The sequence below is a fragment of the Drosophila eugracilis genome, unplaced genomic scaffold (genome assembly GCF_018153835.1).
Source record: "Drosophila eugracilis isolate 14026-0451.02 unplaced genomic scaffold, ASM1815383v1 contig_1828, whole genome shotgun sequence".
Lineage (NCBI taxonomy): Eukaryota > Metazoa > Arthropoda > Insecta > Diptera > Drosophilidae > Drosophila > Drosophila eugracilis.
Genome location: NW_024572675.1, coordinates 424,285 through 447,193, shown reverse-complemented (window position 1 = coordinate 447,193; position 22,909 = coordinate 424,285). Strand labels below are relative to the sequence as shown.

Here is a 22,909-nt window from a genome sequence, read left to right as displayed (position 1 = left end):
AAATACGGTTCTAACTTTTTATCTTAAGAGTAAATAAATAGCGAGTTTTAGACAAAAATTGTTAGGTATTATTTTATATGGATTAATTTCACTTCGATTTATTTATACATAATCAAATACAAATATTCTTATCGCGTGTACTACGAGAAAAGCTGTAATAATTTTACACATTTTTACGTATTTACAAAGTTTATTGCGAGTTATTTTTATAGGTGTTACTGGTAGGAAAAATGTATACTGTACTCGTTGAAATGTAATCAAGTAATGTGGTAATAGTGTACATACATTTACATATGTATATATTCGGTAGCTATCGTCGAATCAGACGAATCTCTCTGTCCGAAAGCCGTAGTCTTGTTAATTGTAACGCAATATGAGCTAGGATTAAGCATCAACCTATCGTGTAATGCACGTCTATTATTTAATTGTTGGTGTACTATTTCTTGCTGATGAAGAACAGCCTGCGGTACCAACCTAATTTAACATTTCATGTAACTAATTGCTTTACAACGTTGAGTAATGAGTATCTTATAGAGGGCGTTTCTGATTCTTGTTCTCTATCCGGTAAAGCAATGGGCTTATAAGATTCGATCTATAAATAAAATCCGACACTTTAACTAGAATTATTTAACATATTAATTTTGTATTCTTCAGTTAACTGTCTGTAGTATGTCTGTTGACATTTCTATAAGTTAACGGCTTTTGATGCAAGCTATTCATAGCGTAGCAGGGGAACTGGCTAGGTGATATCAGTAACTAAATTTTAGCCCACCGAAAGCCTTATCAGTTCGACAGCTAACGGTGCCTGACCAATAAAAGAACTATTGCCTCCTGTTATTTCCCATTGTGGTATTTAGTTCTGTGTACGCTTACTTTGTCTCTACATTCCTAATAATGAAAACAATAATACATTAACTAACGATGAAAAAATATATTTAATATGTTCACATTTCTCGTATTCCCCGTGACACTAATAGATCGTGTCATCATAAATAATACAAAATATTGCAGTTGTGCATTACCTTCTACGTACTGCGATTTTCACCTGCGACGTTGACGTTTGTTGGGGCGCGCGTGGGGCTATTAAAGCTGGTTGAAAGCGATGGTTGAGCGGGCGACATGGTGGGTGTGACCGACCGTTAGGAGCTTGAGGGCAGAGTCAATGCCCGGCAAGAATTGGCTTTACTGGGTGGTCAAGGTTGTATAGGTCCGATTTGTGCTCCATTCGTTCTTTATTATAAATACGGGCTATTTGTAGGATGCACAAGCAGTTAGTTTGAAATTATTTATTAGCTTATTAGTATCTCAAATAGCTGATTATTTTAACTTAGTAAATCCTAAATGAAGGCACGATCGTCCCAAATTTCTAAAACTTCTCCTCTTTTTCTAAAACGAATTTCTGTATAAGCTACAAATACTTGTCAATTTTTAAGCTTCAAATACTTGTCAATTTTTTGATGTGCAAATTGTAAAACGGTTTGTAAAAGCTAAGTATGCAATGCATTCGCTTTTAGACAACTAATATACATACTTTGTACACATGTATGCATGTAATTCATAGTAGTATAATGTTTCTGCTTGGTACATCTGTACGTATGTATTTTTGCTTCAAGGTTGTACACAAGCTTCTTGAGATAGGAACAAATTTGTTGATCCCACACACTCAGGGGAAAAGAGAGAGCGCGATGCACTCACACATGTGTAAGCCACGCGCAGCTGAAAAACAAACAACGGGAAATCGGGCACCACACCGAGACTGCAACTGTGGAAGAGACGTCTAGCTATAGCCATTTTATAGTTGAGCGACAGAGATGGTGGAAGAGAGCGAGGGAGAGAGCGCAGCGACATGTGCATGCGATAAATGCAACGTGTAACGAGGGGCGGGGGAGGCGATGCCTGGGTTTTCGACTGTTGCTTGCCATCCCAAGTGGAAGAGGATGTGCAATAGTTTGCGATGCACGTGTTGGCGGTCAATGAACCGAATGTGCGAGCGGCAAAAGAGCGTGATGGGTGAGATAGGAAATGGAAGTGGAAGTGCAGGGAGACAGCGAACGAGAGCGCGCTCTGTCGTTTAATGCAGTTATTATTGACGCAGTCTGTCTACGTGCAGAATGTCAATGTCGCCATTGCTCCCCTTGTACCGTTTGATATCGATAAATGTATGTGCATACATGTGTAAAGGCTGTTATCGATCGATATACAGAACAGTGGATCTACATTGTTGGCATCATTATCGTTTTATCGGACAACTTAATGTCTTATGAAGTCGTAATTTCCAAGCAATAGCCAATAATTTAATCGCGCCTGCTGCTCAAATTCAACAGCCAGCAAATACAAACATACATAAAAATCTGTACGAACAAGTCGCAAAAACAAACCACATAGCTAAAGCTGTTTTGTAATACTTTAACTTTTCGCGCCTAGTTCGACTTCGTAATTTGTGATTAATTTAAAGCAGGAGGGGCAGTAAGGTTTCTCCTTACGTAAATGCCAAGTGAAAATCAGCTTGAGCAAGAACACTGGTAAACCACATTTTTAGAAACACTTGCACTTATTTTACTAACTTGGTTACGCTCAAATTCTTAAATAAAACTGTTTTTACAATCTAATAGAAGATTATTCGCCATTTTTACATGTGCATCGCAGTCTGGAGTCTTGAACTAAGAGCACGTATTCTTAGTTAAATATTACTAATAGGAATCGAGCAATTCTCCTTAATGTGAAGTGTTGATAATATGCGCTCAACTTTAAATACCCTAACCCTAAGCTGCAATTTCCATAGGGTAAGTCCAGAAAAGCCTCTACGTCGTTTGGCATTGATAATGAAAAAGTACAGAAATGTAATGAGGATACAGAGAAACGCAAACATACATATATGCAATACATTTGTATATCAGCAGGCAACAGTATAGTTTTCCTTCCAAGACAACTAGCCACAATATATTTCCCAAGTAGCTGCTCTGCCTCTCTGCATCCTCTCACTAGGTCCAGTTTTTGCATCTCGGTAAACAAATTTATTACATCAGATTGGATAGTCGGTACTATATGACTATATTATGCACATTCTTTATAACACACTCGTTCAGATGTACGATTGCAGTTACAAGTGCAAATCGGTGGTTGGACGCCTGATATATTCCACAAGTTCCGTCCGAGTTATGCAAGTCCGGTGCGATAAGCGTTCTCAGCACCTTGTGCGGAAGGGCCTATGTGCATAATAGGGCGTTTACAAAGTTGCGGTAGCTACGGCACGCCAACTTGTTGCGCACTCAGCAAGTGTAATGGGCTTCCAGCGAGTGGGCTACTATAGATTGCATCAAGATATTTTCCTTTTCTGTGTGTAATCAAAATTCAGAAAAGACAAGTCGTGATCTTACCGAATGCTGTTTATCGGGTTTTGGAGGAAGAACAAGAACTTTTAGTTGCTGTTAACACTTATTTGTTAACTTTTGATTGCTCGGCCCCCGACATTTCAGGGTATCCTGCCGTTAGAGATGGAACAAATAGCGAAGGAATTTCTCAGTAGGTCTTTAAGATAATTATTCGATTTCTTAAACTAAACATTTGCAAAAATAATTAAACTAAAACGCTTGCTATAACCCAATGTTTTTTACTAAGAAATGGTAAATTTTTTACCCCGTAACGTCGTAAAGGTGGAAAAAAGTGTCTCAGACCCAGCAGAGCAGCATCTGCTCCAAATTCTTGGAACTTATGCCTGCGACACGCCCACTGTGCTTGGCGACTGCGCTACGGCCGAGGTGGGAGCAGCTAAATGGGAGGAGGCAGGCGGATGCCCATAGCCATGGCTCCCATCATCCCCGTTCTCCCAATTCACACCGCCTCAACATCCCAGCCCACCCTGCATGTGCAGCATGGACGAAAACTGTTGCACGTCCTCTCGATGGCGTCGAAAACTGGTGCACGACCGCCACGCGAACTTTTTCTTCAGTTCTGCCGGTGCAGGCTGCGCAGCCCGCGTCGCTCTTGCCCTTTTTGCAAGTGGCCAGACCTTCTGGGTTTGGGCTCGAGGTTTCGCCGGCTTTGTTGGTGCTGGTCGTTCTCGACAAAGGGATGAAGCTTGAATTTATTGCACAGCCTGACTCGTGCGTCCGCTCCCCCAGTTAACAGCTCCGCGGCGGTAACGCAGATGCAGCACAGCGGCAGCGCAGGAAATGCGTTCGGCGCAGCTTTCTTCGTTTCGGTCTCTTTCTCTGCGCCCATTGAAATTTCTTAATTCTTGGTTCCCCGAATTCTGCGGCGCGTCGTGTGTTTACCCTCCATTATTTTAACAATATTTGCTTCCATTTTTGTCACTCTTATCGTCTTCACAAAAGAAATCTGGGGTCAACAATCTCGTTGCAATAACGAACTTACTTACAGTATACACATATGTATGTATGTATGTACATGAAAAATGCAAATGGGCCGAAGAAAAAGAAAATTATATTTCAATCCGATTTAAAATCTATTTTATAACATACTCCATATGTTTTTACACCATGCTTGCTCATCTTGAAATATGGAATTATTAAGACAAATTTTAAATAAATATGTAACTCGCTTTTCATTTTCGATCTAATCAAATCGGCTCACCTTGCTTGGTGTCTGGCAACTCCTGGCTTCCTTCGACCGAACTCTCTTTTAGCAAATCTGACGAATACGTCATCCGGTGAGCGGCTCTACGGCGATAAGAACGGAAGCCGAACCCACCGGCAATTTATATCCAATGGCCAGCGAAACGTCGACATTTTTCGACATTTTCGGGCGCGAAGATATCATAATAAAAATTTTATTGAGTAAGTTGAGCGGTTCTGCGCCCGTCGCAGTCGACGTCGCCGCTGGCTGAGGCAGCAATAACAATGGCGAAAATACGAAAACTGCGAGGGCGGACCACCTTTATTGCGTTTGTATGAGTATGGGCTTGAGGCAGCTGCGACATCTGCCGGCACACTCAACACGCGTACGTCGCATTAATATACACACAGCTACTTTCGTTCTGCGCCGGCTGCGCAGTCGGCGACGCTGCCACTGCTGCTGCCTCTGCCTCTGCCGCTGCCGCTGCGAGCTTTGTTCTCGGCAAATTTCGGTTCTCGTATTTCTTGACGTGCAGGCAACGCGGACGGACGTTACGTTCCCGGGAACTTGGACTTCGAGTAGTGTTAGAAAACTAAAGCTCAGCAGCTGCACATCAAATCGCCAAGAACATAGCCACAATAACTCAAATTGATCTCCATTGCCTTATAGAGAGAAGTAGTATCCATCGCAAGTGCAATTTGTGTGAACTAATCCTAAGTAAAACAGAAGTTCAGGAAGTGCAGCAAATCAAGTGTTTTGACTTAGCCTGAACCTTAAATCGGTACTACGTAATACAAATGTGCGATTACCTGTGAAGCCACTTATACGGACGACAAAAACAAACATATGTATAGCAACCTAGGTCAATATTGTTCAAAGTGGCGTGTGAATGTGCGCAAAGATAGCAACAACGATTGCTAGTTGCCCAGCAGATAATAACAGCAGTCGCACACGCACACTCTCTCACATTGGAGAACTCACTCGTGACTAGAACATATTCACGGAAATCGGAAAACAACAACGCCAAGCTCCAGAGGCGAGGAGAGCGAAAGAGAGGAGCACGATTCTAAACTTGAAGCTAATAATTTTATAATATCAAAGCGCGAAGGTTGCCAGCGAGTGGCTCGGCCGAAAAGAGCCGAGCGCCCCGAATGCTCCACATCAACATCAACATTGAGTATACGACCGATCGCTTGCCCAGCGATTCTCAGCCAGTGCCGACAATAACAAGACCCGTGCAGCAGTAACGAATCGGAGAACAGAAGTGTTCCTCTTCTAACGGTCCGTACCCAGTGTATTTTGCAATTGGTCACCGCTAAGTGAGAGCGAGTTGTCGCAGCGATTGAGATTACGGTTACGGTTGCGATTACGGACGCGGGTAAGAGTTCTGTGCGGGATTGGTCTTCGAATGCGACGCAGTGAACAAGTTTCGGCGGAAAACACTTGCCTCTGATCGATTAGCGTGTTTGGACGCGCGACTACCATAGAACTTACAAAAAGCATTCTGCAATCGCCATTAAAAGCCCAATTTGGATTACCATTCGCAGACAAAGAGAACTCAAAACTAAATATTACGGAAATTCTTAATAAATTTATGGTGAGTTTTCTGCATTTCAAGCTAGTTTGAGCTATTATTTTCGCATCAACTTGGTTTTTATTAAGCAGATACCGGAGATCTGATATTATTTTTCTATTATTGTTTTTTGACTGGTCAACATATCGTATACGTCATATTAAAGTCTTCTAAAAATTCCTCGCCATTTACGTCAACAAAATATGGCAAGTCAGTGATAAGCTTCGAAAAAGTATCACAACAGATCTATAAATACGAAATCAATAAAAATCGCACATACGCCCCATGATGCATTCATTCTTTTCCAGCAATGATTCTGGCCAGTTAGGCGATTACCGCACTGCAGTATCTTTTGGGAAATAGAAAAAAGGTCACAAAAACACCCCTCTCTATATAGACGATGACTCAAGGCTAAATAAGCCTTAGATCCAACCTTTTGAGTCATCATGACATTTGCCAATAGAAATCGTTCTGGGTATTCGCGATTTTTGATAATGATTAGATTCTAGAGGGGTTTCCTAAGCACTGGTGATTCATCGCCAAGGTGAGTCACTTTGGTGGTCTCAACACTTGACAGGATCACCCCTTCCAACTTCGAAAGGGAATCCGGATCAACAGGTGCGCAATACATGAAAAAACTTTTCATTTTCATTAGCGGAATTCACCACTTGAGGAATATGAGCCAAATGGAATGGAAGCATTCCACACTTAACCATGACCAGCCAATTTTTCAGCTTAGTAGCACTTACATTTCAGTTTGATTTGACTTATTAAGCAACGGTTAAAATAACCCCATAAAATTGGTAAGGAACTCGAAAGTCACAGTTAGATTCCTACCGAGGAACCTTGGGCCTTCAACTTTGTATCTAGATAGTTGGCTAGGTTTATGTTCGAAGGTAAGTTCCAGCGTCAGGTGAAAGAACAAGTAAACAAACCCCAGCGAATCAAAAATATCACTAGCCAGCAACTTGCGCGGAATTCTCTTCAGTCTTAATCTCTCGAAAATGATATGGAGGTATTTATGCTCACAGGAAGTTGTCGTCGCGGGGCCCAAAAACAACAATACCGATTAGGCTAAATGAAAAACACAATAAGTTAATGCTGGTATCGGTATCGCTATCGCGAATATTGGTTGGTCTTGCTTTTGGGTTGTCGTAGCTGCGTTCATTCACGACCCACCTGCTGGAACTTATCTCTTATCAGTTTCTGAGACATTTAAATGCTCGTCTTATGTGGGTGGGAGCAGCGCAATTTGCGTTATGAATGGACCCATGCTTAGATTATAGTTCAATGTTTCTTTGGTCGACGTACGAAGGTGTATCCGACCGTTCTCCCCGATTTGGCCTATCGCAATAAAAAGCTGGGGGACGGAAATGAAATTCAGTGATAGTAACTTTCGGTCGATAGTCGCATCGAAGTGCATCATCATCATATCATGGAATCTGACCTTTGTTTGTGCTTGTGATCTTTGGACCTGATTTTATTCTGCAATTGATTCCTCAGTATTTTTAGTACTTTTAACTCAGCTCTAACCATAAACCAAATAACCGATATTTATAACTGGCGTTTATTTTTAGAACTCCGCATAGCAACGATTTCAAGTGTTTTTTCCACACTGCGATCAAATATCATGGAAAGCGAGAATGCGAATTCGAAGCGAAAACCTTATCAGACATTTGACACTCTGATTCCTCCGGGAACATATGCCATTATTTGGCAATATACTCGCTATACTTTCCTCAACTTGTCTTTGCCCAAAACCAACCAAGACCAAGTCACATGACAAGCTCGTGAGGCAGGAAGAGGGATACATTCGATCTCATTCTGATTAATGCCGACCCCTTGCCTACCTCATTAAGCTGTGTGTTGAGCCACCTTGGCAGCGAGTAGCCAACTCTGGGTGCTCTCTGCATGCTTGTATGGGTCCGTGTATATGTTATGTATCTTTGGGGATACACACATACATACATACTGCCAAAAAATTCTAACGCAAATGAGGAATAAAGCGAAAAGCCGGTTCGCAGACATGCGTAAAGCCCGAGTATCTGTGTGTGCGCCCAAAAATTCTGTATCTCTGCAGAAGTATATCAGCCCCATATCTCCCCTCCCTTATCGCCCCGTCTCCCATCGGTCCGCCATATTTTTGTGAATTTGTTATTGGTGCCGTTTTGGCAGTTATTTCGAATTGTTGCTGCTATCGCGCGTTTGTTTATAAAGCTCTCGCGGCATATGTACAACGTTACGTACATACATAAATTTTGATGTATGTATGAAGAACTGGTGCCCCTGCATAGCTCTCCCCTCTCGCCATCCCAATGACTGTTTTTTTGATACTTTTATAAATACAAAATGTTGACCTTGGTTAACAAATTGTTCTTATTTATTCTCTTTCTTATTTTGTGTTTCTAAGTGCCTGTTATGCGAACCGGGCATATACATATATATGTCTGTACGTATGTATATAATATGAGTTTTTTGCATACTTACGCACTTTTTTGGTTCTTGTGAAAAGTTTTCTATGGTCAGTATTTTGTCGAGCCTTTTATAAATGCTTTCAACCACTGTAGGGGTACTTAAATATTCTTCAAGAATCTGGAAAACCGTCAATAAATCTATGATAAGAATCTTCCAACCCAAAAACATGGCGACGTATATTTCCACGATTATTGTTTTCTATCAATGACAAGAATAAAAATATGGCGCATGCTAATTAAAATCCACCTAAACTGATACCAGGAATAGCATACAAATCGCGAAAGGTTTTCATCTCTGGTAAGTTTTTAGTGTAGAAGTTAAGTAACTGCGGAATTAGCCTTCTTACTCTCACTCTGTCGCTATTATCGTCATACAAATACATTTGACGTTAAGTAATGATTCAATTCTCTTCATAAACACGCTTGATTACTGTGGCCAGATTACACTGTTGCGACATGCATGTATTCACACTCACACGTAATACATGAACAATGCGCCCTCAGCGTACACTGCAGCTGCATCTGTGTGCATTTGAAAGCGAGTTGTACGAATGTTTGTGCTTGTGCCTGCGAAAAATACAGCAGCAAATACAGTGTTTGCCAAGTTCAAGGACAGGACTTTTTGACGCTGCCCGCTGGCTGTACTCCGAGCAGTCGAGCTCCGTTCCTGTCAGCTGCTCCGCGGGCCTCACTGCAGTTCAGCATACAAGGGCACACTGTACCAAGCGTTGTTTGAGGCCAGTGCTTGAGCCGGCGCTCTGCTCCGAAATTCAAGTTCAAGGCGTCAGCCCTGTTGTTCCCTCCGATGGGTTGCAATGCGGGTTATACTGTTCTGTTGCTGAGCTGGTGCGATAAACGATATTCGATAACCGATACCAGATATCCCCCCGAAAAGAGCGGAAGATTGAAAGCCATAGGACTGAACTTTCAGTGTGCAGTTGCTTCATCGGTTGTGGTTCCTGGCTAGCAACCCGTTTAACGTGTTTTGCCAAAAAATTCAAACGCGCATACATATTTGGGCTCCTTCTGCCGATAGAATCTCCAAAGCACTCATCGTGTTTAGTCAACTCTCTTTGAGATCTTCGTTCTTATTAATCAATCGTGAAGGTGGAATCGAATGAGGGGCTAAATCGGATTCGGAAACCTAACCAGTTTGAGAACACGCCCCCGGGATGGGCCCTTCGATATCGCTGGCCACAGTGCTAATCGAAATGATCCGGAAGCTCTCGGCTAACTCGTTTTACTTCCACAATGCAATTACGAATATATCGAGATCCCCAAAAAGTTCACTCAAGTGTAGGTGATTATTTATAAAGTCTCGTAAAAACGCTTTCCTCTTGATTCAAGAACAAAAGAAGCGGATCTGTAAGGTGTGTATGTACGTTCAATGTGTCGATTTTCTGCTTTTGGGGACAAAGAACATCAAACATGCCCGTAAACTTCTGAATGTCCCTTCTCATTGAGTTATTTACTGTATTTATTTTTGGCTTTTCAGAAAATGTTGTGTGTTGACTGTGGCTGATCTGGCCGCTCTGCTCCGACCGTCCATTCGCGTCTGGATCCAGATCCCCGCCCCCAAAGGCAGTGTTTTTTGGGGCTTCTTGCCCTCGAACACTTATACACTCATACGCGTACAACTTTTTCGGATTTCTTTTCTCCACATTTTTCGAAAAATATCACTGCGAGCTTTTTCATAGTTCGTTAACCCTGGGCTGGATTGAGGTTGCTCTGCTGACGTCGTTCGTTGCTGGTGGAAGCGTTTTATCGAGCAGAATTGTATATTGGGCAGTTCTGTAAGGCGCTTTTTGAATTCTGTTCAAAGTCTTGGATTTCAGGATCTTGTTCTGAGGAACATCTGTCAATCTAACCACTTTCGCAACGTATCAATAAATTATATGTTAGTATGTATATGTACAGAGATCGGGCTAAATTTCAATAAGTATGCAATGCGAAATTGGCTAGAGCACACACAAACACACATGCACCCATAGACACAGTTTGACTGCAGCGCCCGCTGCAGCGCCAACGCAAGCAGAGCAGCGGCTGAGCTCGGCTGCACTCACATTGTGTGTGTGTGCGTATGCCGAGTTGGGTAGTGTGGCGACTCACCTCACACTCTCTCAATAGCTCTCGTTGTTGTCTTGAACTTGAACTACACGTGGAGGCCGTGCATGGGGTTTCGTCTCGCTAGCCGAGCAACACAGGCTACTGTAAGGAGGTCATGCATGAGTTTTCGACAGCATCGCAATCAATGCGCGTGTTGGTTCGTTCTCTCCTCTCCCAAGTCTCACGCTCTCTTTGTGACTCTCTCCCTCAACCTCCTCCGCTCATGGTTTTGTTCTCTGCAATGAGTAAGCATGTTGTTTGTGGTGACTGTTGCAGTAGCAGCAGCAAAAAATACGCCAAGTGGGTTGGTGGGGGATGGAGGTGCCGAACGAAAGGGAAGGTTTCCTGACTGCGCCATTTACATACGTACATCTGTATGTACATGGATGAAAAAGCGAAAACACGTCATGGGGGTTGCCACTTCTGTATCTCCTGTACCTGCGAATTTCGTTTCGCCAACTAGCGCAACTTAAAGAAAGCGCTAGGAATATTACGACACATTCTTAGCTTAGGAACTATAAATTCCCCCACTTGCGCCACACCTACCAGTGTTCTCCTCCTCAACTGTAACTGTAAATTGCTTACTGTGAGTCTTTCTCGCTTTTTGACCTAGGCCAACCGCTGCGCCCACGCAATTTGTGCGTGGCTCGTCGAAATCGACGCAGACTACGGCAGAGGCAGAGGCAGAGGCAGCAACAATGGCAGAACAGCGGCAGCACAGCTCAAGCTCAGACGTCGTGTCTAGACCTTCGCAACATAAATAAAGCACTAAAGGAGAATGCTAAAACTTCTAAATCTGGCATGTTCGGCCTTTCATGTATTACACGCATACATGCATTCGCGTGTGTGTGTGTGTATGTACATATGTAGCTCTCTTGCTCTTTTGTTATGGTAACTTCTGCCGGAATTCAAATGATCATCTCTAAAATTGAATTCAGGAGGATTTAGTGGCTGCTCTTCCAAATGAATTCAAAATTTGCAAAATGTCCACTAAGCTATATTCACGGCAGCGAAAAATCAGCGGAATTAGCCGGTTGGAGTCGAAAATAAAACCACTTATAATTTTGTATAATAAAGCATCCTGCCTTGATTACCTTTTCATCTCATGACTGTAAAATAAGATATGCAGTTATAAACAAATTAAAAGTGTTCTCAGATTCAGGTTCTTCAGATTATTCAGAAAAGGGGCGGATGGTCGGTTAATCAGACATTTATTTCGGTCAAATGTCACCCCCGGGTATTTCCAGTCACTTTAGTTTCATTCGATTTCGTATCTTATCGCTCTTAATAGTCCTCGTTCGATTTCATTCATTTTGAGGTTTCCACTAACTACATTACTGCTGGCGTGATATGTTGTATCGCGTTATCTTATCAGCCGGGCTCACCGAAGTTCAGTTAGTAAAGGGTTAAGGAATGAATAAAAAGCTATAGTGCGGTTCTTTCGTTGACTCGCTGAAATGGAAACTCCAGAGGGAAGCAGAATTCACCCAGAAATACGCTCGTAAGCAAAGAACGGGCGAGAAGCGGAGATGGGGAAAAGCTTACAATTTGCTCATATTTAAATGTTCATTGACCTCGTCAAAAGTCCACAAAGAAGACACCAAAAACCAAATCCCAAACCGCCCAACTCAATAAATTTGTGTGTGTGTATGTATGTATGTATTTATGTGTGCTCAGGCAAGTGCCGCGGAGGGGAGCTGAGCAGGGGATAAGTCAAATGTACTGACTATAAAAAACATTTTATTTAATTATCTAAGTCATGTGTAGAGGTACATATGTACATATGTAAGTATGTTTGGTGTGATAGCTATAGGCTTTACTGATCTATCCAAACACACTGACTTCGCCCAGAGACCCGTTTCAAGCCGCTCTATTTCAGAGCTATCCCAACAAAGCAAGGGCACTTTCTTTTTTCCACAGGAACAGCTTTCCCTGTCCTTCTTTCCCGCTCCGAAGGACCCTCTCCCTCCCGAAAACCACGGGCATTCACTTACACTCGCAGTAGATCAGTGTATTTTCCCCCGAGTCCGAGCATTGGGGAATGATCGGCTGTGATCACGCTCGTCACTCCGACCATTCTCACTCAGAAATAGTTTTTGTGTCGAATGTTAATGAACTTTTGCGCCAGTTTAAGGCACAGCCGAATAAACAGCGGCAACAATAACAACCAAAGCCGATAAAGTTTCTTGAACCTGCCTTCACAGAAACTTTTGTATTTCAGCAGTGGCTTCTCGTGCCCATTCTGCTTTCGGAAGGTTTTTCATAAATGTTTGGATGTTGAAGGTGGAAACTGGGCGACGGCTTTCTATAGGGGGACGTTTGATGATCGCCCGATACCGGGATCGATATGAATATGTTTTATTCTTTAAATTATTTTTATCAAATTAAATGTTTTGTTCGCCATGAAAAGTTGAACTTTGAAGTTGAATACCAAATACCGAAAAGACAGTGATAAGAACATTGGTTATTCCTATCCTTAACAAAATCTCACCCTGATTACTGTGTCGGACGTCAGAACAGTGTCTTATCGACTATATAATTACATCAACGCGAACGCGAAAGCGATTGCTATTTTAGGTAAGATGGTAAGAGAACCACAGAGGGCTCAACTATCAATTGGGGTTTAGAGTCCATGACTCATGCCCCGATTTTAGGGAAATTATGGAGCACCATAAACTTGTATCGTAGCTTAAGGTCAGAAAACACTCAAACAGAAAAACACTCGGAAATTCCCCTTGACATTCCACTCAAACATTTTCCAATTGAGGGAAATTTCAGATCAAATGGGACTATTCTTGTTGGTGGTTGCTTTTCCCGAATCGAGGTTTGAGGCAGATTTTTCGGGAACTCACCCACCAGTTCCCGTCACACCATCGAATAGATAACCTCGTGAGCGGCGATGTGAGCGTTTCCGATTCGAATTCTACTTTGTTTGTGTGTGTGTGTGCGTAGGTGTGTGTGTCCCACACTTCTAAAATGACCGACTTCTCAATGAACGATATTTTGAGATCATTTAGAAAAATGCGAATGAATAAGGGCTCAGGGCAAGGCGGCCATCACCAGTACCGCAACCATCAGCAGCAGCCTCCTCAGAATATCCAGGCCTACCAAAACACCTACCCCGTGCAGCAGTCGAAGGACTTGAAAAAAATTATCAAAATCATTAAGAAGAACCTGATTAAGGAAAAAATCACTCGTCAGATGAAAATTCTTGTGTAAAATGTCATCATGTCAGACCAAATAAATGTATAACGCACTGAGTATATAACAATCCCAAGACTGCTGATATATAAATGAAGGACTGATACCTATAAACTCGAAACCTGTTCAGCTAAAGTCTGATTTTGCAATCCCAATCAATAAACCGATTCGGAAGTATCTTATAATCTATAAACAAAAAGATCTCTACAAGTAACGCTCTTAACTTTTGATGTAATGACTGGACTTGAACTATCATAAAGGAGTAATAGGAAGCACAAGTATAAGAAACAAGATGACTGAAAGCAAAAATGGTACAAAAACCTGGACTCCAAAGCAAATCTGGATTAAAGATGTCCTTAACAAATCGGGCACTGAGTTGCTGGATATATCAAAGCCTCAAGCGAAGGCTGCCATCAAGAAATCGCCAGCGAAAGGTACTTATCTGAGATTATCCCGTCAATTTGGTTCCCGAAAGGTTCAGACCGAAAAGTTCAGTTTCCTCGCGACGCCATTTTGTTTTGGTATACGCAATTCTTGTTGGGGGAAGGTGTGGGGTTCATACTATCATAATAGTAAACAAAACTGAGATATACAGTGAGAGAGAGCAGAGCTACAAGGGAAAAAGCCGGTTGGCACGGCATATTGTCTTCCAAATATCCCAGTTGGGACATTTTACCGCAAGGGTCTGAATGAAATTCCTCCCATTTCCCCACTGTCTTTCTCTCTCGGTCACCTTTTCTCTCATCCATAAGCTACTACGTTTTCCCTTTTTTTTTTTGGGAAAACTCCGACCGGCAATAACAGAAGTGCGTAGAACCAATGCAAGGGGTGGGTTTCCCCTTTCCTCCCACCCTCCTTTGCTTTTACGAGGCTTTTCCCAACCACCCGTATTGCAGCCGTATTCAATCTCTTGGGGGTTTAGTGCCTTTCTTAATTTCGTAACTTCCTAAGACGTAGTATCAGGATTGATCGCATTTCTATCGAACTCGTAAGACAAATAGAAAAAAAAGTTTTTTTGGATAAACAATTTTTATAATTCACAATTTTAAAAAAACAATGTATCAAGCGAATCAAGCAATTTAGCTAATCACAACCTTTTCGCTCAACCTCTTTGTTCCAGATTCAGCCACAACCAACATGGTTTACTATTCCGCCAACCAGCTGCTCATAAAAACGGAGCAATCTAGTCAGGCCCAGTTCTGCCTTCAGGTGCCACCCCCTCTGACGGCGACGACCACGAGTGTGGGAGTTGGAGTGCCCCCGTCCAGTGGCCAGCAAGAGCAATTCGAGTTGCTGCAGACGCCACAGCAACGACAACTGCAGCTGCAGGAGCACCAGCAGCATCAACAGGAACAGCAGCAGTTCGTCAGCTACCAACTGGCCATCCAGCAGCACCAAAAGCAACAGCAGCATGAAAGTATTATGACCACAGCGCCGACGACAGCCCCAACCGTCACACAGCAGCAGATCAAGACGGAGCCCTCCGCCGTGTTCCCAGCTTCAGTGACGGTATCGCAGGTGCGGAAGCCAGGCGCCACCAAGCCGCAGTTCAAGTGCGATCAGTGCGGCATGACCTTCGGCAGCAAGTCGGCCCACACCTCGCACACCAAGTCGCACTCGAAGACGGCCGATCTGTCGGCAAACGCCGGAATGGGCGCCGGGGTCGCCGCCACTTACCTCACCGGCGGCCATCGAGCTGAATGATGTGGGTCTGCCGGTAGGCATTCCCAAGAGTCCGACCATCAAGCCCCTGGCCAACGTGGCTGCCGGAGCAGATCCGTATCAGTGCAACGTATGCCAGAAGACATTCGCAGTTCCTGCCAGGCTGGTAAGTTACGCCCAAACCCAACACTGTGACCATTGTTTCATATCATTACCGATCATCCAGTTCCTGCTTCCCGGCTTCTTACTTATCTTGCAAGTTTTTATTTCGTTAGCCAAGGCTTTCAGAACTTAGAACTAGAATCGTTAGGAGTTACACATTTCTGACCTACGACCGTTTATGGGGGTTACAAGATAATTTAACTGCCATTTAAATACAAAATTTCATTGTACATCCCATTTTCTTGCAGATCCGCCACTACCGCACCCATACCGGCGAGAGGCCGTTTGAGTGCGAGTTCTGCCACAAGTTGTTCAGCGTTAAGGAGAACCTGCAGGTGCACCGGCGAATCCACACCAAGGAGCGGCCCTACAAGTGCGATGTGTGCGGACGAGCCTTCGAGCACTCCGGAAAGCTGCACCGCCACATGCGCATTCATACCGGCGAACGGCCGCACAAGTGCTCAGTGTGCGAGAAGACGTTCATCCAGTCCGGCCAGCTAGTGATCCACATGCGCACCCACACCGGCGAGAAGCCTTATAAGTGCCCAGAGCCGGGCTGCGGAAAGGGCTTTACCTGCTCCAAGCAACTGAAGGTGCACTCGCGAACACACACGGGCGAAAAGCCTTACCACTGTGACATCTGCTTCCGGGACTTTGGCTACAACCACGTGCTGAAGCTGCACCGTGTGCAGCACTACGGCTCCAAGTGCTACAAGTGCACCATTTGCGACGAGACGTTCAAGAACAAGAAAGAGATGGAGGCGCACATCAAAGGCCATGCTAACGAAGTCCCCGAGGACGAGACGGAGTCAGCAACGGCGGCAGCATCAATCGGACAGCCGTCCTTGCCAGGAATCAGTAGCACCTCGGAGAGTAGCAACAATTCGCCTCCCAGCTCGCCGCCGGCAACGAAGAAGCCTCGCCAGCCACGACAGCCTCGCGGTTCCAAAGCATCGGCAGCCACACTCTCAATCGCTTCCTCTTCCCCTCTCTCGCCCAGTTCCCTCAGTTCCACATACTCGCCATCAGCCAGCAGCCTTGCCTCGCCCCCACCGACGGCGGCCCACTACCTGCCCCCTCAGCTGGAAGCAGATGCCTTGAGCCGGGACAGCGGAGTGTCGAGCGCCCAGCTTGCCCAAAACAGCTTTGCTGATGAGGAGCCAACTGATCTGAGTATGCAGCAGGGCCATGGTCAGGCGCCAACGGCCTACTTCCAGGCTCCGCCTAGTCTTCTGGAGCTGCAGCCACAAGCCCCTGGCCTTACAATCAATCCTGCCCTGCTCGAAGCAGCCAATATGGCGCGACGTCACCACGACAACGATGACCAAGTGCAGGATGACGATGTGCACGCAGCAGCCTGGCAAATGATGCAGCTCCGCCGTGGTCACGGGTCCTTAACGCCGACGGAGCCGCAGCCCCAGACGCATGAGCAACTTCTTCCTACTCTGCATGTCAGTGATCTCGCGGCAAACTACGATGACACCCATGAAGCCACCATGCTAATCGAGCACTTCAAGCGGGGCGATCTCGCTCGCCACGGGCTACATAAGGGCTATGCGCCAGTGCCCAAATATGAGTAAGTATTATTTTCCCCAAGCCAGATGATTCGACCACCAAATGCAATTACATATTTACCCCAAAAATGCAGAAGGAGTGTTAGCATTTTATTCATATACAATATATTCCTTTCAGATCGGCTCTACCCAATCCGGACATCGTACGGCGCGTCGAAGCGGCAATCGGACTGCGGTCCAGCACGGAGTCACCCGAACGCAGTTCCTCCCCGGAGAGCGACTCGCTCATGATGGCCGACCGGAACGTGATGACGCTGCCCCTACGCAAACGCAAGAACTACATGAACAAGGGCGACGATGGTCAGATGGATCCTGAGAAGGCTCTGGGGGCTTCGGGAGATGGATCGACCGCGGCTAGTGCCGCAGCTTCCGTTGTCGCCGGGGATGGTCCCGGGTCAAAGGTGATAAGAATGAGCTCGGTCATCCAATTCGCCAAGGCCTCTTAGGGGCCCAAGGCGCATCCCCAATCAGCATTAAGACTGTCCAAACAAATTCTAACTGAAATTAGCTTAAGTTTTGTCTCTGAGGTTCGAGGTTTGGCCCAAATGAGAGATGAGGCAGAGGGATCCTTTCAAACAGCAAAAATGAAAACGCCAAAAGTATTATAAAAGAGAAAATTTGTTTTTAAATTAATATTACTTCCTATTACGTTTTGTTGGCCTACTGATGTTGGCCTGATTTTGTTAGATGTTTCATTTCTAAAGAGTTTCCCAGCATTGTAAAAGTTTCGTTTCCGCATTAATTTGGCATCTAGTACAGTTTGTTTTCCTTTGTTGTCACTTAGTCGAATTGCAGCAATTGGCATTATGCGTATTAAGCATTAGCATAACTAAGTTAAATATTACGATAATTACGATCACTTCACAAGACCCAACGCTAAGCCGTTAAGAGTAACCAGTTAAGTGCATAATTATACAAATAAAAATGAAAGGGTATGCGAGAGGCCATATTGGCACCTAATATTTATGATACCGATACCTATTTATTATTGTAATAAACTCTGCTCGCCAAACTTCTTCCTTCCCCTCCACCATTGGTGTCCACACCACCCTCGACATCGCGCATCCATCATTTTATATGCATTTTATATTTTATATATAACGGCACATAGGCACTAAATAATAGAGTAATGAAAGCGGATCGGTAATTTTAATTTTACAACGGAGAACATTGAACTGATAAACAAGAAGAAAGCAAGCATAATTAGACTTACACATTTTCAAACAAGAGAAACATTAAATTAAGTGCGTCGGATCATTTTTGTAAGCGCAGTATAATATCTAAATCTAATGTCTAAATCGTAAAATCAAATATTGCATGAAAACGCAAGAAGCAAATGAAATCTGAAAGTCAATAAACAAGCGTGTAATAACCTAATATTAGTTTACGTTTTCATTTAACCTTTAAGTTTGGTGATAGAACTGGAAATAGATTTCCTGTGTACAACGCTGGCTCAAGGCTCTGCAAATGTTTTAGTTTCCCTATAAATTTACTCTGATGGCTGTGGACCACACTTTGCAAAATTTTCAGCCCCGTGCTCTAATCCATACATAAGTTTACGGACCACCTGAAGTCTGAAGTGATTTAAATGTTTTTAAGGACCCAAATATCCTAGATGAAGTTTGAGGACCAAGGAGCATTATTACTATCTAATATTATTCGACATATGAATGATAAATGCAGGAAGGGAATTGCTCATTGGTTCGATCTCTTCTTATAGCGCGAGTTCGGATCGGTGTCAGGATAATAGCTGTTAAACTGATGGGGTACCTACCCACAGAGTTGTCGACTTATTTTTCAATACATTGGGATGTCGTATCCGTGCGATGAAACCTCTGTCAAATGTAGCTATATCCTATATAAGATCTTTCAAACCTGTTGTCAACCCAAGATTGCAGATGTGAACAGCCGAAACTATTGAAGACTGTATTTAATTGGTCTTTAATGTGATGGAGGGTTTATGCTTTCTTAAACAGGCACGTCCTTCCTGAAGTTTTTTGAGGCAGGGACAGGCCACCAGAAAATTCGCATCAGGTTTTGGGTTGACTCAGGCAGGATGGTTTACAACAACGCCTTTTTCTTCCTGTTTTCGCCTGCAACATCGACGGAAGCTTCTACATCTGGGCCTGGACTCGATGTTTCATATGCACAACCTACGACACCTCCAAAGGGTAGCTGAGCTGGTATAGAGCTTCAGGATATTTAACTGTCTTTGGCGGGGACAACTTCAATACAAGAGGGGATTCCTTTGGGAACACCGATTACTATCTTCGTCCTGAGATGGTTGAGATCGACTTATTCATAACCTATCTAAAATATCACAATTTAGAATGCTCCGACCACCGACTATCAGGATATTTATTATGATTATATATTTAAGGTTTTGCCACACTTGCGTCGAAGTCCCTACTTTTTAGGGACTTCTTTACATTATCCTAAAGCGTAACAAAAATTCTTACAAAACTTTCTTTAAAGTTGCCAATCACTGATTATACCTCAAACATCCACCTAAACACTTTTGAAAGAAATAACGAAATTAATTGCTTAAATTTTTACGCAATTCAAAAATCAAATTTTTTTAAAGTCGAACTGTAGCTAAACTTTTTTTAAATTCATATAAGCTAAGTGAACGAATATAGAAGTTCGAATCTTAATATCTTAAGCTAATAAATACCATCGCTTTTGAAATTATCTTCTTAGAACACTCTTAATCTCTGACCGTAACTCTGCAGGCTTTCCTCTTCCATCCGGTGACCTTTTGTAGTTTTACATCTGCATAATTATTCAAAGGATTTATTCCAATAAACCCACCATTTCATTAAAAATAAGTTACAAAGGGAAGTTTCATTGTAGAATGCCTTTATATATCATTCATTTGCGACTATAAGGTCGGTGCTGGAACCCAACACAGCTCAATGAACTAACATTTTGATTATAAAAAGGATTTTACATTTAGCTTTACTGCTTTAAATAGTGCTGCAGTCCATTTACCTGTTTGGTTTTACATTTTAATTTAATAGCAATTCATTTAAAAAGCATAAATAACTGGCAGATCTGCGGAACGAGCAACGCCTTCTTTAGGGACACACAGATAAGCAAATTATGGTACAACTAAGCGAACATTGCAATTAGTATAAGAGATAAGGCAGCCGGCACAAACTATACACTTAAAATAATTAACATGATGGGGCGTGGGGCGAGGAGTTGTGGCTTATGCAAGAACTAAACCCTGTTTACAAACTAATAATGCAAGGCGATTAACTCTCTTCTGACCACTAAACATCAGATGCCAATGTAGGAGCACAGCACAAACACGGCAAAAATCATAACGAGCAAGAAGGCAACGGCAATCCAGGCGGGGATCGTACCTAAAAAAAGATGAAGTGAGAAGAATTCAAACGTTCCGCGATTATTGCTTACGCCTTTGCGGCAGACTGTGGATGCAGACTTTGTTGTCCACGGAAATGGAAAGAACTGCTGCCTCTGTGTCGCTAGAAATGGGCGGTCCCTCCTCGTTGGTGATAGGCAGGAACTGAAGGCCCGTTACGAACATGGAGTGAGCATGGGGAATGTGGAGCACGCGCTGAAAAACGAACGTAAAAAACGTGATACAAATCCACTTAACTTTTTTATGGACCCCTTTAACTTACCTGCAAACTGAATGCTATGTAAATGGAGACGCTTCCCGAGAACATCGTGCCGACGGCCACGAACCGACCGTCGTCCCGCACCGCCAGTGAAGACAAACTCTCGTCGATAGCAACAGCTTGACGGAGCTGTCCGCTGGCACAATCCCAGTGCTGCAAAAAGCCGCGCTGCTTGCCGACCTTTCCCAGCGGATTTGCAATTGTAAACAGGCGATAGTGGTCCTTTTGCGCCTCTACGGTCCCGAAACGGCACCGCTTAAACAGGTACTTGGCCCCCTCCGGCGTCTTCCACTGAAGCTTCTGTAGCAGCTTGCCGCTGGCCAGATCCCACACCAAGCCCTGAGAGTCCTTTGAGATGCTGGCTATGAGCTTGCTATCGGGGCTAAAATCCAGGTCGTCTATCTCCTTGCTGTGCGCTGCCAGCTCGGCAGCCAAAGTCATCTGAGGGAACGTCCACACTCGTAACTGTCCGTCCGTGCCACCAGTAGCCATTAGTCGACCGTTCCCACTGATGCGGACCACACGCTGCAGGGGCTCGGCGCCCTTGAGGAAAGTCCGTCTGCACTACATCCGCAGCCTGAATGTCGAAGTGCAGCCGCTGAAATTGCCGCAATATATCGGCGGTGGAAATCGGAGACTTATGCCCGTTGGCGACTGGCTCCACACCAGAGTGTGTGTTTCGCTGGCGCAAATTTCCGTTTTCATGCGGACGCTCGGACGGCGCGGGCTTACCGTCCCCGACGTCGTTTCCACTCACATCATCCTCTGGCTGAACGCGCGGCTGGACGTAATACATCTGACAGTGCGCTTCCTGACCGGCGCACAAATAGGCTCTTCTGCCGCCGTTGCGTACCGCGAAATTCATCACCACGTTGGCGCCCGTCTCGTGACGCAGCACCTCCTCCGCGCAAAAGTGACTCCCATTGTGGTACAGCTCATAAATTTCCTAGAAAGCAGATATGGGCTATAAAAAAGTAGGTGGAAGGACATAGGATGAGTGCATTCCATACAAAGCCGTTAGCCACGCCCGTCTTGCTGGAACCGCCCCCACCCGCCACCAAGATGTGCCGGCTGGTCAGCATGTCTACGGCATACAGAGGAAAGTTCACACGGGCCAGTAGGCCGTCGCTGGGACGACGGGTGTGAGCCATTATCAATAATATATCACAATCGACCGGACGAAAGGGCAGGGGATTGTGTGGACTGGAGTTTATCAGCTCTGTCTGTGGAGCAGGCGCATCTAATTGGGTCGACCGCTGACGAACTCCGGCTGTAAATTAAATGGTTTGCTTCAGTTGACGCTTCCCATAGGGATCCAAGTTGTATTGTTTTGTGCCGTGAAAGTTGTCTTAAAATTCCACGTACACTGAATAGCGGTGGCAGTTCGGGCTATCGATACATCGATAAGACCTCACAAAGCAACATTTTTATTACTATAAAAATAATAAATATAAATATATTATTCGTATTCGTAGACAAGTATACCGGAATTGGGAAGAAATATTTATTGAGGCGAATTAAATCATCTGCGAGTTCTTGTCAGCCCTGAACTTTAACTTCCTGGGTTGCCAGATTGTGGGACGGAGCATACAGCTGTTGGCCAACAAACCGAACAGCCGGTAGCATAAAAAATAATCGCAATTGTTATTTCGAGCGATATCGAACTTTGTAAGACATGATAAGAGCTTAATAAGAGTCGATAATGGCATTTAGAACTATTCACTGTATGTATAGTAAACAGTTCATTAGGACTTTAATTAGAAGTAAAAATATTTTATCTTTCAAGAACCAATTGAAAAATGTATATGGTTTAACACAGATAGTTTTTAATGTTGGTTAAATATGCATTAAATATACATGTATATTTCACTATTATTACTCGTACATGAGAATGGAATATTGTTTAAGGCAGTAACCGTTAATCTGTTATACATA

General features: G+C 43.8%; 3 protein-coding genes and 2 long non-coding RNA genes across 5 annotated transcripts; 2 read left to right on the top strand and 3 right to left on the bottom strand.

The window, feature by feature from the left end:
* Positions 1–911: 911 nt before the first annotated feature.
* On the bottom strand, positions 912–1,749 carry LOC108113409. The gene is made up of 2 exons (XR_001772704.2): positions 1,532–1,749; positions 912–1,248 (listed from the first exon to the last, which is right to left on the bottom strand). It is a non-coding gene; the product is annotated as an uncharacterized LOC108113409 (long non-coding RNA).
* A 2,678-nt stretch (positions 1,750–4,427) lies between these two features.
* On the bottom strand, positions 4,428–4,875 carry LOC108113423. Its single transcript, XR_001772707.2, has 2 exons — positions 4,594–4,875; positions 4,428–4,511 (listed from the first exon to the last, which is right to left on the bottom strand). It is a non-coding gene; the product is annotated as an uncharacterized LOC108113423 (long non-coding RNA).
* Positions 4,876–13,515: 8,640 nt separating this feature from the next.
* Positions 13,516–13,958, top strand: LOC121529751. The gene has a single exon (XM_041817700.1). It carries the CDS (start codon positions 13,705–13,707, stop codon positions 13,945–13,947), a length of 243 nt encoding a protein of 80 aa, XP_041673634.1. The 5' UTR covers positions 13,516–13,704; the 3' UTR covers positions 13,948–13,958.
* A 257-nt stretch (positions 13,959–14,215) lies between these two features.
* Positions 14,216–18,704, top strand: LOC108113452 (Krueppel homolog 1). Its single transcript, XM_017224026.2, is given in 5 exon segments — positions 14,216–14,363; positions 15,050–15,603; positions 15,605–15,757; positions 16,002–17,329; positions 17,446–18,704. Coding segments are annotated over 5 exon segments (2,505 nt in total). The 5' UTR covers positions 14,216–14,221; the 3' UTR covers positions 17,774–18,704.
* A 1,465-nt stretch (positions 18,705–20,169) lies between these two features.
* LOC108113472 (prolactin regulatory element-binding protein) lies at positions 20,170–22,507 on the bottom strand. Its single transcript, XM_017224055.2, is given in 5 exon segments — positions 20,170–20,695; positions 20,748–20,910; positions 20,978–21,526; positions 21,528–21,920; positions 21,985–22,507. Coding segments are annotated over 5 exon segments (1,332 nt in total). The 5' UTR covers positions 22,126–22,507; the 3' UTR covers positions 20,170–20,609.
* Positions 22,508–22,909: the final 402 nt, after the last annotated feature.